Source organism: Accipiter gentilis, chromosome 18, assembly GCF_929443795.1.
Source record: "Accipiter gentilis chromosome 18, bAccGen1.1, whole genome shotgun sequence".
In the NCBI taxonomy this organism is placed as follows: Eukaryota; Metazoa; Chordata; class Aves; order Accipitriformes; family Accipitridae; genus Astur; species Astur gentilis.
The window spans coordinates 21,158,194-21,172,675 of NC_064897.1; the positions used below are offsets into that span (position 1 = coordinate 21,158,194).

Here is a 14,482-nt window from a genome sequence, read left to right on the forward strand (position 1 = left end):
AGACTGATATTGTGGAGTCTATTTTTAACTAAATTTTTCTACCTTGCTACTGCTTCTAGAACCATTTCAAGTACAGTTGGGCCTGTTCACGCCTTCCACCTTCATGAAGAGAATTAGAGATGTATTTTTGCATAGTGTCTTACAGTTGTTTTTTTTTTTAATTATTATTGTATTTTATTTTTTATTTTGTTAATTCTGTAAACTTTTCACCATTCCTGAGGATTAGTCTACAGCCTCCCTGCAGGAGATGAGCAATTCAGAAACTAGGTAATACACACTAAAGACATTTCAGTCCAAATGGATGGTGAGGTGAAGGGTAATAACGATACTTCATTCAGGAAAACATTAGTGGATTGGGAGTGTTACTGTGTTTGGGTATGTTAATGCTTTCCAGGCTCTCTGATACCTCTTGGTGACCTTGCTCTGATGCTCTAGGTCTGAAGTTGCACTTACAACAGTAATTGATTACTTGCTAGTAGCCAGACTGATTAATGTTAGGTTCATCTGTGTGCGTTGGGGAAAGGGACTCAGGAAAGTCACTTGTAATGGTGGTGTATATGATTGATATGCTTGGCAATGCTTGTTCTTGGAGGTTCTGGAACCCCCCTTGCCCTTTGCATCAGTCGGGTATCTGCTACTAGATTCACTTCCAGTATCTCCCAGTTAGTGTTTTGCCTTTCCAGTTAGCTCTGTGTTTAGGGCATAAATAGTAGACCAAAAATGTTTGCTTGCTTTTTGAATGGCTGTTCCAGCTATTCTAATACCATTCCAGTGTCACCTGCTGTCTCTGTACACAAAACCCCATGTACCTTCATGAAAGGTTATGGAATTAATCAAGTTGGAGAAAGTGTTTAGTACTTAACAGAATTTCTGCTTTATTTTCAGGCTATCTGTAACATTCTATAAGAGACAATAAAATTAACATTCTTAAACAGAATATGACAATTGTCAAAGCTTGAAGGTATTTTTACTATACTTTGATTTAAATTTTTTACTGTTAGTCAGCAAGATACTCTGAGTGGGGTGATGATGAATGTATCAAACACCAAGAAAAAGGAAAGGGAGTAAGTGAAGTTTTCCCATGGAGCACTGTGTTGCCTTGAATAATTGTACAAACTTGGATCAAGATCCATTCCAACATAAATATCTTTAGCTGTTCAAAAATGAGAAATTTAGCTAAAATAATGGAATTCCTAAGGATGTATAAAACCAGCCTTCTCATTTGGGGCTTTTAGAGTGTACATTTTAAAACAGTTTTCTTATTATACATAGGATTATGAGTCACTCATCTATTCTATAAAAAGAGAGAGAACACAAGCAGAAGGAAATGGGGCATGTATTTTTAAAGACTGCTTCTGCCTTCCTTTTTGTTTATGTGTCAGCTGAATTTTCATGTAATAATGATTTCTGTAGTTGTTGGTCTTAAAACAGATACTAAATATTGCAAGAGTTGTGATGACCTGTGGCAGCTGAATTTTGTATTTAGATTTTAAAATAGTATGTATATAAAAAAGCTATATAATTTCTAAATTTCATGTGGTATGTAGCAAATGGAGAGGTAGAAGAACCAGCTGAATCTGTTCATAGAGAATTCAGAATGGTGTACTTATTGATAGTTACATGGGAGATGCTCTTCAGTTTCAGATTTGATTTGCTCATTGGTGCGCTTTGAATGCTAGACTGTTCAGTATATTGTTTTGGCAGCATGTACTGACACTTACTGGAGCGTGTCAGCAGATTTGGCACTAGGCTGCTAGGGAAAAGACTTTGTGTAGCTGGATCATTTCAAAGCTTCAGTGTTTAAGCTGTCATTACACTTTTGATACGAAACGGGTTACCTGAATGGAGTACTGTTCAAGTTCTCATGTTACTAGAATGCATTGAATATAAATACCTAATTTTGGTGTAAATGTTCCCTGTTGTAGCCTTGCTTCTGTATTATACAGAAGTCAGCAATTTTATAAGTGTCAATGACCTTTGAGAGAAAGAGCTCTGCTAAGATTCAGATTCTACCAGCAAGTAGGGATTACTTTTTTTTTCTTGAGAACTTTGTGCAAAAGCATGTCTTCTTCAATTAACCTCTAGTGTTTCAACTTCTAAGAAAACATACTTCATTTTGACTTTTAAATTGTGTTATTTAGATACACAGCAGTGTAGATGCTTTGTCATGTCTGTGACAAGCATCTTCAACTTTAATCCCACTTGGACTGTTGTATCTGGGGAAAAAATGGGCACTTGGAAAACATTACGTCTCTCAAGTGCTCTTTGAAATACTTGTTGCTATTTTAAAACAAAAACACTTCTGCAAAGTGATTTGTGGGGTCACTTGTGTAACTTAAGTAGCTGTAAAGATTTCAGGAAGAATATGAAAATATTCTTCATTGATTTGTCTTGGAGGGTCGGAGTCAGTTATGTGCTTTTTGCAGGAAAAAAAGGAAAGAAAAACCAAGAAAAAAAATCCATGCTATCATCTATAAATTGACAGCATAGAGACTTTAGATTTTTTTTTTTTGAAAACATAACTTTTATAAGGCAGATTGCTTGAATGATTTTGCATGAACTGTTTCCTGTAATTAGGATCAAAGCTTTTGGGGTTGTTGAGGGGTAATGGTATATGTTGTGGACACATTTTTAAAGAAATTTGAGTCTTGTTTCCTTTTTTGTGATTTTTTTTTTTTTTTTTTTTTTTTTTTTTAAATGGCATTCTCTGTTCAGCGATAAATTATTATTCAAAATTTATGTGGCAACCCAGTGGTTAAGGTAATTTGGTATCTCATTAAGATTTTGTAGACTAAGCATGTTCTGGTAAAAACTTAAGATTTAATTATTTTTTAGCTTGAAAAATAAATCTTGCATGTATTCTCACTAACATTTTTAAAAATATTATTCCAGCTGTGTTGGGGTAGAGGAGCACCATGCTGTTGACATTGATCTGTACCATTGTCCCAACTGTGCAATTCTCCATGGACCTTCTCTAAGTAAGTATGGGTTATTCAAATTTTATTTTATACTTTCAGTCTGTGTTCTCTCCGTGTTTTTGGTGGGTTGACCCTGGCTAGAAGCCAGTTGCCTGCCAAAGCCGCTCTGTCACTCCCCCTTCTTAACTGGATAGGGGAGAGAAAACATAATGAAAGGCTCATGAGTTGAGATAAAGACAGGGAGAGATCACTCACTAATTATCATCATGAGCAAAACCAAACTCAACTTGGGGAAGGTTACCTTAATTTATTACCAATCCACCAGAGGAGAGTAATGAGAAGTAAAACCAAATCTTGAAATACCTTCTCCCCACCCCTCCCTTCTTCCTGGGCACAGCATCACTCCCAATTTTCTCTACCTTCTCCCTCTGCAGTAGCACAGGGGGATGGGGTATAATGGTGGCTGGAGTCAGTTCATCACACGTTGTCTCTGCTGCTCCTTCCTCCACAGAGGCAGGCCTCCTCACACCCTTCCCCTGCTCCATTGTGGGGTCCCTCCCACGGGAGGCAGTCCTCTGCAAACTTCTCCAACGTGAGTCCTTCCCATGGGCTGCAGTTCCTCATGAACTGCTTCAGCGTGGGTCCCTTCCACGGGGTGGAGTCCTTCAGGCACAGACTGCTCCAGCATGGGTACCCCACAGGGTCACAAGTCCTGCTAGAAAACCTGCTCCAGCGTGGGCTCCTCTCTCCACAGATCCGCAGGTCCTGCCAGGAGCCTGCTCCAGTACGGGCTTCCCACGGGGTCACAGCCTCCTTTGGGCACCCACCTGCTCCGGCGTGGGGTCTTGCCTGGGCTGCAGGTGGATATCTGCTCCATTGTGGACCTCCCTGGTCTGCAGGGGGACAGCCTGCCTCACCATGGTCTTCCCCATGGGCTGCTGGGGAATCTCTGCTCTGGCACCTGGAGCATCTCCTCCCCTTCCTTCTTCACTGACCTTGGTGTCTGCAAGGCTGTTTCTCTTACATGTTCTCACTCACCTCTCTGGCTGCAGTTTCTGTGCCCCAGCAACTTTTTTCCCCCTCTTAAATCCTTTATCTCAGAGGCACCACCACTGTCACTGATGGGCTTGGCCTTGGCTGGCAGCAGGTCCATCTTGGAGCTGGCTGGCATTAGCTTTGTCAGACATGGGGGAGGCTTCTAGCAGCTTCTCACAGAATCTACTCTTGTAGCCCCCCCCAGCTACCAAAACCTTGCCACACAAACCCACTACAATGTACAATTGAAAAAGACTGTTCAGAAGAACATTCAAGATTAGTCTGATTACTTAGAAGGTGCTGGTTCTACATAACTAACTCTGAGCTGATAAAACCAACACAAAACAAACAAACCATCCTGAAAGGTTCCTTGATCTGGGGATGCAGAGAGAATAAAATACAAGCCACCACTATGGATTAGAGAAATCAAAGCACACAGAGCTAGAAGAAAGCAATCTGGACTTGACAGAGTGAGAGAATGAAAATTAGGCAATCATATTTTAAAAAAAAAAAAAAAAAAAAAGGGAAAATCCAAAAGATGGCTTAAGGTTCCTGTATTTTAATCATCAAAATTCTAATACCTAGGAAGGCAACTTGGAGAAGATGTAGGAGTTAGCTGTTTTACCATTCTTGATGATTGTAGGCTATATGCCACAACAGTCCAGTGAAATCCGAGAATATGAACTTCCTGTGGGTCGTGTTTGTTTGTTTGTTTGTGATGTGGTGTGTTTGGTTTTTGTGTGTGTGGTTGTTTTTTTTTCCTTGCTATTTATGCCTTTGAGAGTTACACAGCTCCTAATTTCAGGTTTCTGATTTATAAACAAATTTCCACCAAGGGGTTCTTGTGCAATTTTAGGAGTTGCCGGAGGAGTCTGTGAAACAGAGCAGCAAGAGGCATCTCTTCTTTGGTTCTCCTTTCAGTAGATAAATTTGCTGCAGAGCTCTGCAGTGGAAAGATGGAAGAGTTCTTGTCTTTCTGTAACAACTGAAAGGATACTGCTTTATCCAACTTCCTAGATTTTTCCTCATGACTTCTGTTCTCAAAAGGAAACTATGTAAAAATGAATTTCACCTTTTTAACAATGAATTAAGTTTCTATGTTCAGACCTGAAAAATGTTTATATGCACTGTGTGTCTTTAACCTCCAAGCACTAAGTCATGGTCATTTGTGTTTTCTAATGTGGTTTCTTTTGCTTGAAGACCACATAATGATTTATAGTCAGCAGTGACTTAAGATCTAGAATCTGCACCCTCAGTGGTAGTCTTGTGGAGTATGAACAAAGTGATAAAACATTACTTATTGATGTAATTAATGTATGTTGCATGATATGTATCTTGTATAGTATGCAAATTCAGGGTTAGCTACTTTTAGGTTAGGGGCTTAAAGGTAAGATAAATGCTGTTTTACATGCTTGTAGTTTTTAGTATTCCAGTTGCAGGTTTTTAACTGAAAATGACATGTCTCTCCTGTAAATCAGAATACAAATAACAGCCATTTCTTTCCCTACCTTTCCTGCCTGTGGAATAGAGGGACTAGGAGGAGTAGAAGGGGGATCATATCCGACTTTCAACATAATAAACTAGTAAATTTGGAACTTCTTTTCTCTTCTTGATTTGGGAGAACTAGTATGTTCCACCATGAAGCCTGTGAATAACCTTACTTGTAATGCAGAGGTTGCTGGCTCTAATGCAAGCTCTGTCTCACCTGCAGCAATTTGACAGTGAGATAAGAGTGATTTTTGTATTGGAAGTCTTCTCAAAAAGACAAGAATCTGTGGTAAAAATTATCCTTACTACTTCATATTGCCTCAAGTAAGTAGATCGTCTAGATTTAGTAGAAGCTTCAGACGTGTCACTTATCAACCCAAGCAGAGGTGATATATTGAAATATGTCTTCACCTGGAATTTTTTTAATTGTTCTCAGCGAAGCTGTCAGAATCAAATCTATGATAGTTTGTGGTTTGGGCTCTGCTTTAGAGAGGCTGATAATGTCTCATGACTGTAAGTGTTGTAGCAATGCTCCAGAGTCCTTCAATCATATGAAATTATGTACATAAATAAAAAAAGCATTGTTATTTACAGCTTCGTATTCTAAAATCCCTTTGTCTAAAGGAGCTTTGAAAGATACAAAAATCCAGCTGTTTGATTTAAGAGGGCAAGTATATCTGATTTCAGCCGACACTTGTGTATATAATCCATCTAATCAGATGATGTAGTGCAAAAAAATTATTAAAAATCTGCAAGAAACACATACTTCGTACTACCACATGGATGGTTACTTTCACTAGTCTACAAAATTAATTATGTAAAAGTTTCAGTAAACTACTGCAATCAGTTCAATAAACTACTGCATAGTCAGATGTAAAGATCAAATTAACCAATCAATTTCTTCCTGTATTTAAAAGAAAAATACATAAAAATACAAAAATCCTCTTGTTGATTTGGAAGAGCAACAATTTTACAAGACCTTTAGTAAATAGCTGTGCGTGTAAAATGCTGAATAATTAATCCCCAAATTCTGAATAATAAAAAAAGAGCGATTTAAAAAAATAGTAATACATTATGGAGTTTTCTTAGCTTACTTGGTTTAGAGTTTTCATATTATATTTTGTTGTTTTCCAGTTTTTCTCAGTGATCCTAAAGTCTGAAAATGCTCTATTTGCATGAATGCTGGGAGTCAGGTCTGTCACCAGACTGTAGAATCCAGAGCTTTAAGAGAGCGCGAGGTGCAATAAATGTTAACAGGACTGTGCTTGTCAGGACATTACTTTCTTAATCTGGTTTTATATTCTCAGATTCTGTAAATATCCTCCCACCTGTTTTTTCTGAATGTGGTAGTAATGCCAGTGTTTGGTCCGAGCTGACAATATGAGATGATATACTAGGCCTTGGAAGTGGTATTCTATGATTTACTGTATGTTGCTGTATGTGGTATGTATGATTTACTTCCTATGCTAACATTTCTCTTGCCTTTTTGATCACTGGGAATCACCTAGAGGACCACTTCCAAGACTTGGGGCCTCATTGTATAGATGTACACCTCTTGATGGTCCCCATTTAAGTCTAACGTGTGGCCTCTGAGGCAAACAGAGTAGTAGTGTGAGAATGCAGGGAATAGTGTTTGCCTAAAGTATGTACAGTTATTGGCCCCTTGTTTTGAGTTTATAAGGAATGTAACTTAAAAATAGCTTTCTGCTTACTTCTCCTGAAAACTTCCAGCACACTCCTTTTCTTTTCTCAATGCTTCTGCAACTGTCTAGTCTACTTCTAGTGTATGTATTTTTAGTGTTGTCACAGCAGGTTGTGCCTCAGTTTTGAGGGAACAGCAAGGGTGAACACTAGTTCGTTCCACTAGTTTGGAGTAATTGGGAGGGGGAGCTGTTCTATATGCATTTCAATTTATGTAGGGTTTTTTTGTTTGTTTTAATTTGAGCATGAGGATCCATTCAGTTAAATTATTTTACTTGCAACTGTTATTGTAATGTCTTGTGGGGTTATAAAAGGTCTAGAATTAAGAGATATGTAAGTCGGAAACTTTCCGTTACTGTTTTCTGTTCTTCAGTATTCTCTTACTTATGGAAGGATGATATACGTTGCCAAGTACTAAGTAAAGGAATGACTTTAATTTCTGATTTTTAGGTGTTGGAAAGACAGATTTTTAAAAGTTGGTTCTGTGCTATAAAATCTCTTCAGCAGCTTATCTTACAATTTTAATAAGCTGTTATAACAGCAGTGAATTTATGAAAAACTACTCTGTTGCAAATTAGTATTAGCCACTAATTTCTTGTATTATTTTTTATGACTGAGAAAATAGCTTTGGAAACTTAATAAACTTGGCTTCATTATTTATGAAGTTTTACTGTATTTGGATAGTTGGCTCATTAAGCAGGCTCTTCAGCACTGGTTTTCAGGTTAGCAAATAGCTATAAATGTCAGTTAATTCTCTTGAATGTCTTCTAAAGGGTACATTTTGTCATGTCTGTAGGAAAGAGCTTATCAGTAGCAATAATTACCTCTTATGTGTAATGACTATGTAAGGTGTCAGTTATTCCTTTATAACCAACTGGTTTTTTCTGGAGAAGCAGAATTTTTTTTTATTTTAGAAACTACTTTTTCCTTTCCCCTCTTAAATCCTTATCTTCCTGTTCCTGTTAGCTGTGTTTTCAGCATTGCTAGCACTTTTTTAGATTTTGGGTGCATTGTGACTTTGGTAAACTTAGGAACGAGCTCTTCCATAAAGTTCAAATTTGTATTAATACAGTTGTTCAGCTGGGTGTTGTACTTGCATTGCAGGCTGTTTTGTATATGCCTGTAAAACACCATTTGTGTTGACAAGTAACAGTAGCTTTTCCCTCTTCTGTGTTTCCTTAGCAGATGTAACTAAATTTCTGCTTAATATTAGTGGTTAAATTGTAGATCTGGTGTCAGTAAATCTTCTTAGGGCAGTCTTCCAGTAGCAACTATCTAATGCTGTAGAGCAGAGTTTGGCTTTTTTAGGAAAAACTGAAAAGCAACCTAAAAATTACTGTGCCCTTAGTATATTTCTTAGTGTGGTAAATGATATACTGGTAAGTCAATAAAAAGGTAGTGAGTTGAGCACTGTTGGAGTCACTTTCCCAGATGATGAGATGGTGGTCCTTTTTGCCAAGGCACCTGTTGGGAATTTAGTAGGCCTTCTCAGCCTGTTGAATGTTTGAGTACAAGACAGTTTTATTTGTATAGGCAGGAAGTGCTCCGAAGTGTGATTTGCTAACAGATAGATGATACAACCAAGGGCTTGCTTTCAAAGGAGTAAGCTTGTGTTCTTTATAAATCAAGATACAAAATGAGTGGTTGATGAAGATGAATTAATGAAATATCCATTATGAAATAATTTGTCATGAAATAACGAAAATTTGAAGATGGGCAGTAAGGTCACCATGATATCATAAGTCACTTTGTCCTCTGCTTCACTTAAGGCCAAAAAATTCTACTGGGGAGACTGCATACAGCTTACAATGTTCTAAACTACAGCCTTTCAATATATAAAGGGGACTTAGAAAGATGACTTTTTACTGAGGCCTGTAGTGACAGGACAAGGGGTAACGGTTTTAAACTGAAAGAGGGTAGGTTTATATTGGATATAAGGAAGAATTTGTTTATGATGAGGGTGGTGAGACACTGAACAGGTTGCCCAGAGAGGTTCTGGATGTCTCATCCCTGGAAGTGTTCAAGGCTAGGTTGAATGGGGCTTTGAGCTGCTTGGTCTAGTGGAAGCTGTCCCTACCTATGGCAGGGCGGTTGGACTAGCTGATCATTAAAGTCCCTTCCAACCCAAACCATGCTATGATTCTATGAAAATATTTTTTTTTTCTCATTTGTGTGTCTGTCGTTTGGGGGAGTTGTCGTTTGGGGAGACCAACACAACAGTTTTTATGAGAATGGCTAGTTTTTCATTTTCCTTGGCCATTGAAGTACAGGGAACTGTTAAAAATGCAGTTGAGTTGCTACTGAACTATCAGTTTCAGATGCCCCAAATTGTAATAGAACATTAATTTATCCTATGTTCTTTATTAATATGCTGAAACAGTGCATTAAAACTTCAAACCACTCAGAAGTTGGTTGTTTTGGGGCACAATGCATGCTTTATATGTATTGTGCTTGCATAGTATAGATCACACCTGCCCCAAACTGTTTATGCCCAAAACTGTTACGGAGACATAAGTAGTATGTAAAAGAAAGGTGGGTTGTTTTCAAATAGCATATAGTAGTGAATAGTAGTAATATTATCAGACTGGATATGGGTATGCTTGTATGGTGAGATAGCACAATGGGATTAGGTCCTGTTGATTCTTTGTTAATGCATAAAATGAAGTCTATGGATCTTGAAGAGGTACAACTCTTCTGTTTATTTAAAAAAAAAGAAAAAGTCAGCTTTAGGAAATTAAAGTTCTACCTCTAGGTTTTTTGCTGACTTTTTAGATTTGGACAGCTTTTAGACTGCTGCTGTTTGCTTGTGCTGCACTGGATATGGAGTCTTAAATAATGTATAAAGTGCACTGAGGTTCTCACATAGAAGGAGCTATAGAAGTATAGAGGATTACTCTCAGGTGTCCTAAAGGTTTTGTTTGCTGCAGATACGTAGAGTGTCACCTGCATAAACAATAAGGTTTGTTAATCATAATAATGTGATTGAGGCATGTCTGGATCTCTGGTGGGATGACTGCTAATCTGAGCCATCTGATTTAACTAATTCGAAGTTTAATCCTTCTGAAACTTGTAGTGAAGAAGAGGAGGAACTGGCACAGACATGACTACACAGAGTTGGATGATGGTTCCAAACCAGTGCAGGCTGGAACACGGACCTTCGTTAAACAGCTGCGGGCTCGCTGTTTCCCAAGGTACAGAAGCTTACTTACACATTTCAGTGAAAAAAATAGAGAAATGTTGTCAGCTGTGTGTCTTGGGGGAGGTGACTAACATTTCTCCCTTTCAGAAAATTAAGATTGAGGATGACTTCCTCCTCTGTTAGAATCCCCCCCACTGCCCCATCCCTGTTTCAGATGGATACATTTGCCTTTTCATGCAGTAGCTTCCTCTGTTGAGTTTTGCACTGAGTTATGTTGTCTGTCAGGACTGCTACAGGGTGGTGGTGGGGTTTTGAGTTTTTTGGGTTTTGTTTGTTTGTTTTTGTGGGGGTGTAGGGGCAGTAGCGTAAGTGGTTGGTTTTTCTTTTTCTTTTTTTTTGTGCCTGAACTGTCAGAATATTGTCTGTCTATTCCTCTAGTCCAGGAGTAGTCCTCAGTTTCATTCCAGATAACATAGAACATTTATATGAGCTGGGAGTCTATCCATTCTCACATGCTTTAGAGGAAAGTGGAGAAACATGTGTTATACTTTCATCCTGAGCTGTCTGTGATAGGCTATCTCATTGAAACATGATGACTTGCAATTCTTTAAAGGAGGTGGTTGTTGTTGTTACCAAAATGTACTTGAATGTCTTCTCTGAGAATTCCTTTTCCCCATCCTCTTAAATTACTGTGTTCAGTTATACAGAAAGATTATGAGTTCCCAGGTTATGCATGACAGTAAATGTTTCCTTGCTGGTTTAGGTTGTTTTCTTTGTCTTTTAGTTAAATGCTTAATGTAATAGTACTGGGTCCATTTCTTTTGGATTCAAATATAGCCGTTCCCATCTGTCCTCCCACAAACGGTGACTTTTTTTTTTTTTTTTTTTTTTTTTTCTCCAGTCATGGTAATATTCTATTATTTCTTTCCACCAGTGCTGATGAAGTAATTTTGAAAATGCATGGAAGCCAGTTGACACAAAGATACTTGGAAAAACATGGGTTTGATGTTCCCATTATGGTTCCTAAATTAGATGGTCTGGGGCTCAGACTTCCTCCGCCAACTTTCTCTGTTCTAGATGTGGAACGCTATGTAGGTAAGAGTCACTCTGGAGTACTTAAAAATGATCCTGCCTGTAAATTAAAATAAATATTTGCATGATTATAAGAGCTTCCAGGGTGCTAAATACATATTTTAAATTGAAGACTAGCAGAAAGTTAAATTAAAGCTATGGGGTTTTGGTTCGCTCTTTCTTTTTTCTTTTTCTTTTTTTTTTTTCTTTGTCTTTTTTTTTTTCTTTTTTTTTTTTTTGTGGTAGATATATGATAGGAGTGCAGCCTTACTTTTCAGCTTTCAAACATGTTAATTATGGTGCAAGCTAAACATGGAATGCAGGTTTCTTTTTCTGCTGTGTGTTGTAAACAATAAAGTGTAGTGACTTCTAAGATTGTGTTCTTTGTGGGAATTGAATGAATCACTCTTGTGATCAATAAAGTTTAATCATTGGTTAGGATATTGCAAAACTTAATGTTTTGGGCTCAGTAAATTGGCATTTCTGAATTAAATCTTTTTTCCTGGAAAATTTCCTACCTTGGCTTCCTTTAGCAGGAGAGCTAGAGCTTCCCAAAGACCATTTCTTTCTTATCAGATCTCTTGACAGTCTGTAATTGCTTCAGCCTCATGTAAGTGTGCAGTATAGAGAAATAGAGACTGAGCTAATTGGAGTATGACATTTCCTGTAACATACAGTTGAGAAGTCTATATATGGCCTTGTCTGTGTTCTTGTGATAACCTAATATAATGATGTGTGCTGAATGTAGGTTTTCTGTCCATCAACATTTTACAATGGCACCAGAATGTAGGAAATATGTAGCATAGGGTATATTGTTACCATTATGATGATAATAAACAGTAATGTGTTCTGCTTTGAAGTGTGATTATCATTCTGATACTTCCGAATCTTTTCTTTTGGAATACTGCCTCTTCAGATTCAGAGAGAAACTTGGTCGTCTTGTTCTCATACATATATTTTGACCTGCCAGGTTTTCCAGTTTAGGGAGAAAAATAGAATGTCACAGATTTACCATTCTGTTACTGAAATTAAAAATAAGAAAACCGAATAAATACTATTCCAACTGGCATTTATCAAGATGATACTAACTTGCAATTTTAACATACTTTGTGTTTATAATATACTTTTAGATATATTCCAGCATTCCAAAGTTAATTGTCAAATTTGACCATTGTATAACTAAATGGACATAAAACAATTACTCTTATTATATTGTTGTTAGTCCTTTCTCTTGGTTAAAGGTTGCTTCTTGCTTGCCTAGTTCTGCAGATGTATCACTTCAAAATACAGGATAGGTAAACCAATCCTTGTTGCCTTTGGAAGTGAAGCACGCTCATGACAATTATTCAATGAAATTACTGTGTGCTTGAAAGTTATGCCTGTATATAAGGAGAGTGGGAGCGGGCTTGTAGAATGTTTGCGAAGGAGTACCTGCATAGTTTTTAATGTTAATAACTTACCAATTATGGCACAAGTTTAGTTCAGTTTGCTAAGAATTACAAGCTGTAAGGAGTAGGATTTATTATTTGTGAAGAATTCACAGTGGTCCTTGTATTAAATATTCAAGTGCTGTGGTGATGATTAATAGGAAGAGTGAGGAATAGATCTGCCGTGATAACTTTCTCTATGCTAGTCTTTCCAATTGCAGCTACAAACCCAATTTTTTATTTTTTTTTTTTAAACCAGTTGCAATCATTCTGTACTGCTCTTTTTCTTTTTGGTTAACCGCAGGAAAGAGGATTTTTTTTTTACAGTGTTTTGACTTCTGTCCTTAGCTGATTATAGCAATTAAAGTTAGACATAATAAAAAGTTGTTTTATACTGATCTGTCTCTGTTCCAAGAGAATACTGATAGCAGTGGACTTTTTGTGCAGGAATGTTTTGACAGAGGCTGGAGAAAAGTTAAATTTCTCTCAAGCACCTTAATTGGCTGTTTTTATCTGCAATAGATTTAAGAAAGTCATCCTATTTTTCACAGGTGGCGACAAAGTGATAGATGTAATAGATGTAGCAAGACAAGCAGACAGTAAAATGAAGCTCCACAATTATATTAAGTATTTCACAAATCCCGACCGACCAAAGGTATTAAATGTGATCAGCCTGGAATTCTCGGACACCAAGTGAGTACTGACTTAAATTCATTGAACATAGAAGTGGTTTTCACGAAGCTGAACAGTATGTGTAGGAGTATAAAGTCTGTAGTGGGGAAGATAGGAGGCTGTATATTTTGTGTAGACAGCTACTGTGATGTAATGCGGGTATAAAACATTTTTATTAATTCATAAGTAATAACTTTGTAGGAAACAAAAATTTAAACCTGTCATTTAAAAAGAGCTGTGCTTACTCTTGATTATGTTTATGGTTCTTTTTTGTTTGTTTGTTTGTTTTAAAAGGATGTCTGAATTAGTGGAAGTACCAGATATTGCCAGAAAGCTTTCATGGGTGGAAAATTATTGGCCAGATGATTCTGTCTTCCCTAAGCCTTTTGTTCAGAAGTATTGCTTGATGGGTGTCCAGGACAGCTATACTGATTTTCATATTGATTTTGGAGGAACATCAGTTTGGTACCATGTTCTCTGGGTATGAAGACTCCTTGATTTATGACTGTGCGAAACAAATTTTATTCAGTGTGCAGCCTTCTGCTGTGGCATTATCACCTGTGTGAAATTTTGTGCTTAAAAAGCTGGAGAAGGAGCTTGAAAGTGAATTACTGATTGTTGGTGTTGCATTTTTATGCTTTTATTTTAGCATGCTGTTGGTGACTTCTAGACTGTAATTAGTTGACTGATCATTTTAGTAGACTGGTAGGTAATATAGTGAGGTTTTAGTATGAAAAAATTAATTGAATGAAAATCATTGACATACTCAACTTTTTATTCTTCTCACAAACTTTGACCATGTATACATCAAAAAAAAAGGCAAAGTGGTTTCATCTTATGTTTTTTCATTTGGCATGTGTGCACATATCCATAAATTGTCATAAAAGCTGGAATTTTTTATACTCCAGTGAAAAGTTTTGGTTGATTTGTTTGCTTCTTTTACATCACAAGACACCAACTGGTTAGCGTACTGTTGACTGAGCTTTTGGTGGATTACAGTTGGGAAGCACTGGGGCTAGGAAGCCCTAACA

The 14,482-nt window shown here is 37.3% G+C and overlaps 1 protein-coding gene across 3 annotated transcripts in view; it reads left to right on the top strand.

Moving 5' to 3' along the window:
• The window catches only part of KDM7A (lysine demethylase 7A), a 72,387-nt gene that overhangs the window by 22,138 nt on the left and 35,767 nt on the right, over positions 1 to 14,482 (top strand). For all 3 annotated transcript variants that reach the window (XR_007508692.1, XM_049821743.1, XM_049821742.1), the window contains exons 2-6: positions 2,893 to 2,978; positions 10,216 to 10,333; positions 11,216 to 11,376; positions 13,331 to 13,472; positions 13,746 to 13,932. Coding sequence is in view for 2 of the 3 variants with exons in the window: in XM_049821743.1 (XP_049677700.1) it covers positions 2,893 to 2,978; positions 10,216 to 10,333; positions 11,216 to 11,376; positions 13,331 to 13,472; positions 13,746 to 13,932 (694 nt within the window). In the remaining variant the exon portion in view is untranslated. The remainder of the gene's footprint in view (positions 1 to 2,892; positions 2,979 to 10,215; positions 10,334 to 11,215; positions 11,377 to 13,330; positions 13,473 to 13,745; positions 13,933 to 14,482) is intronic.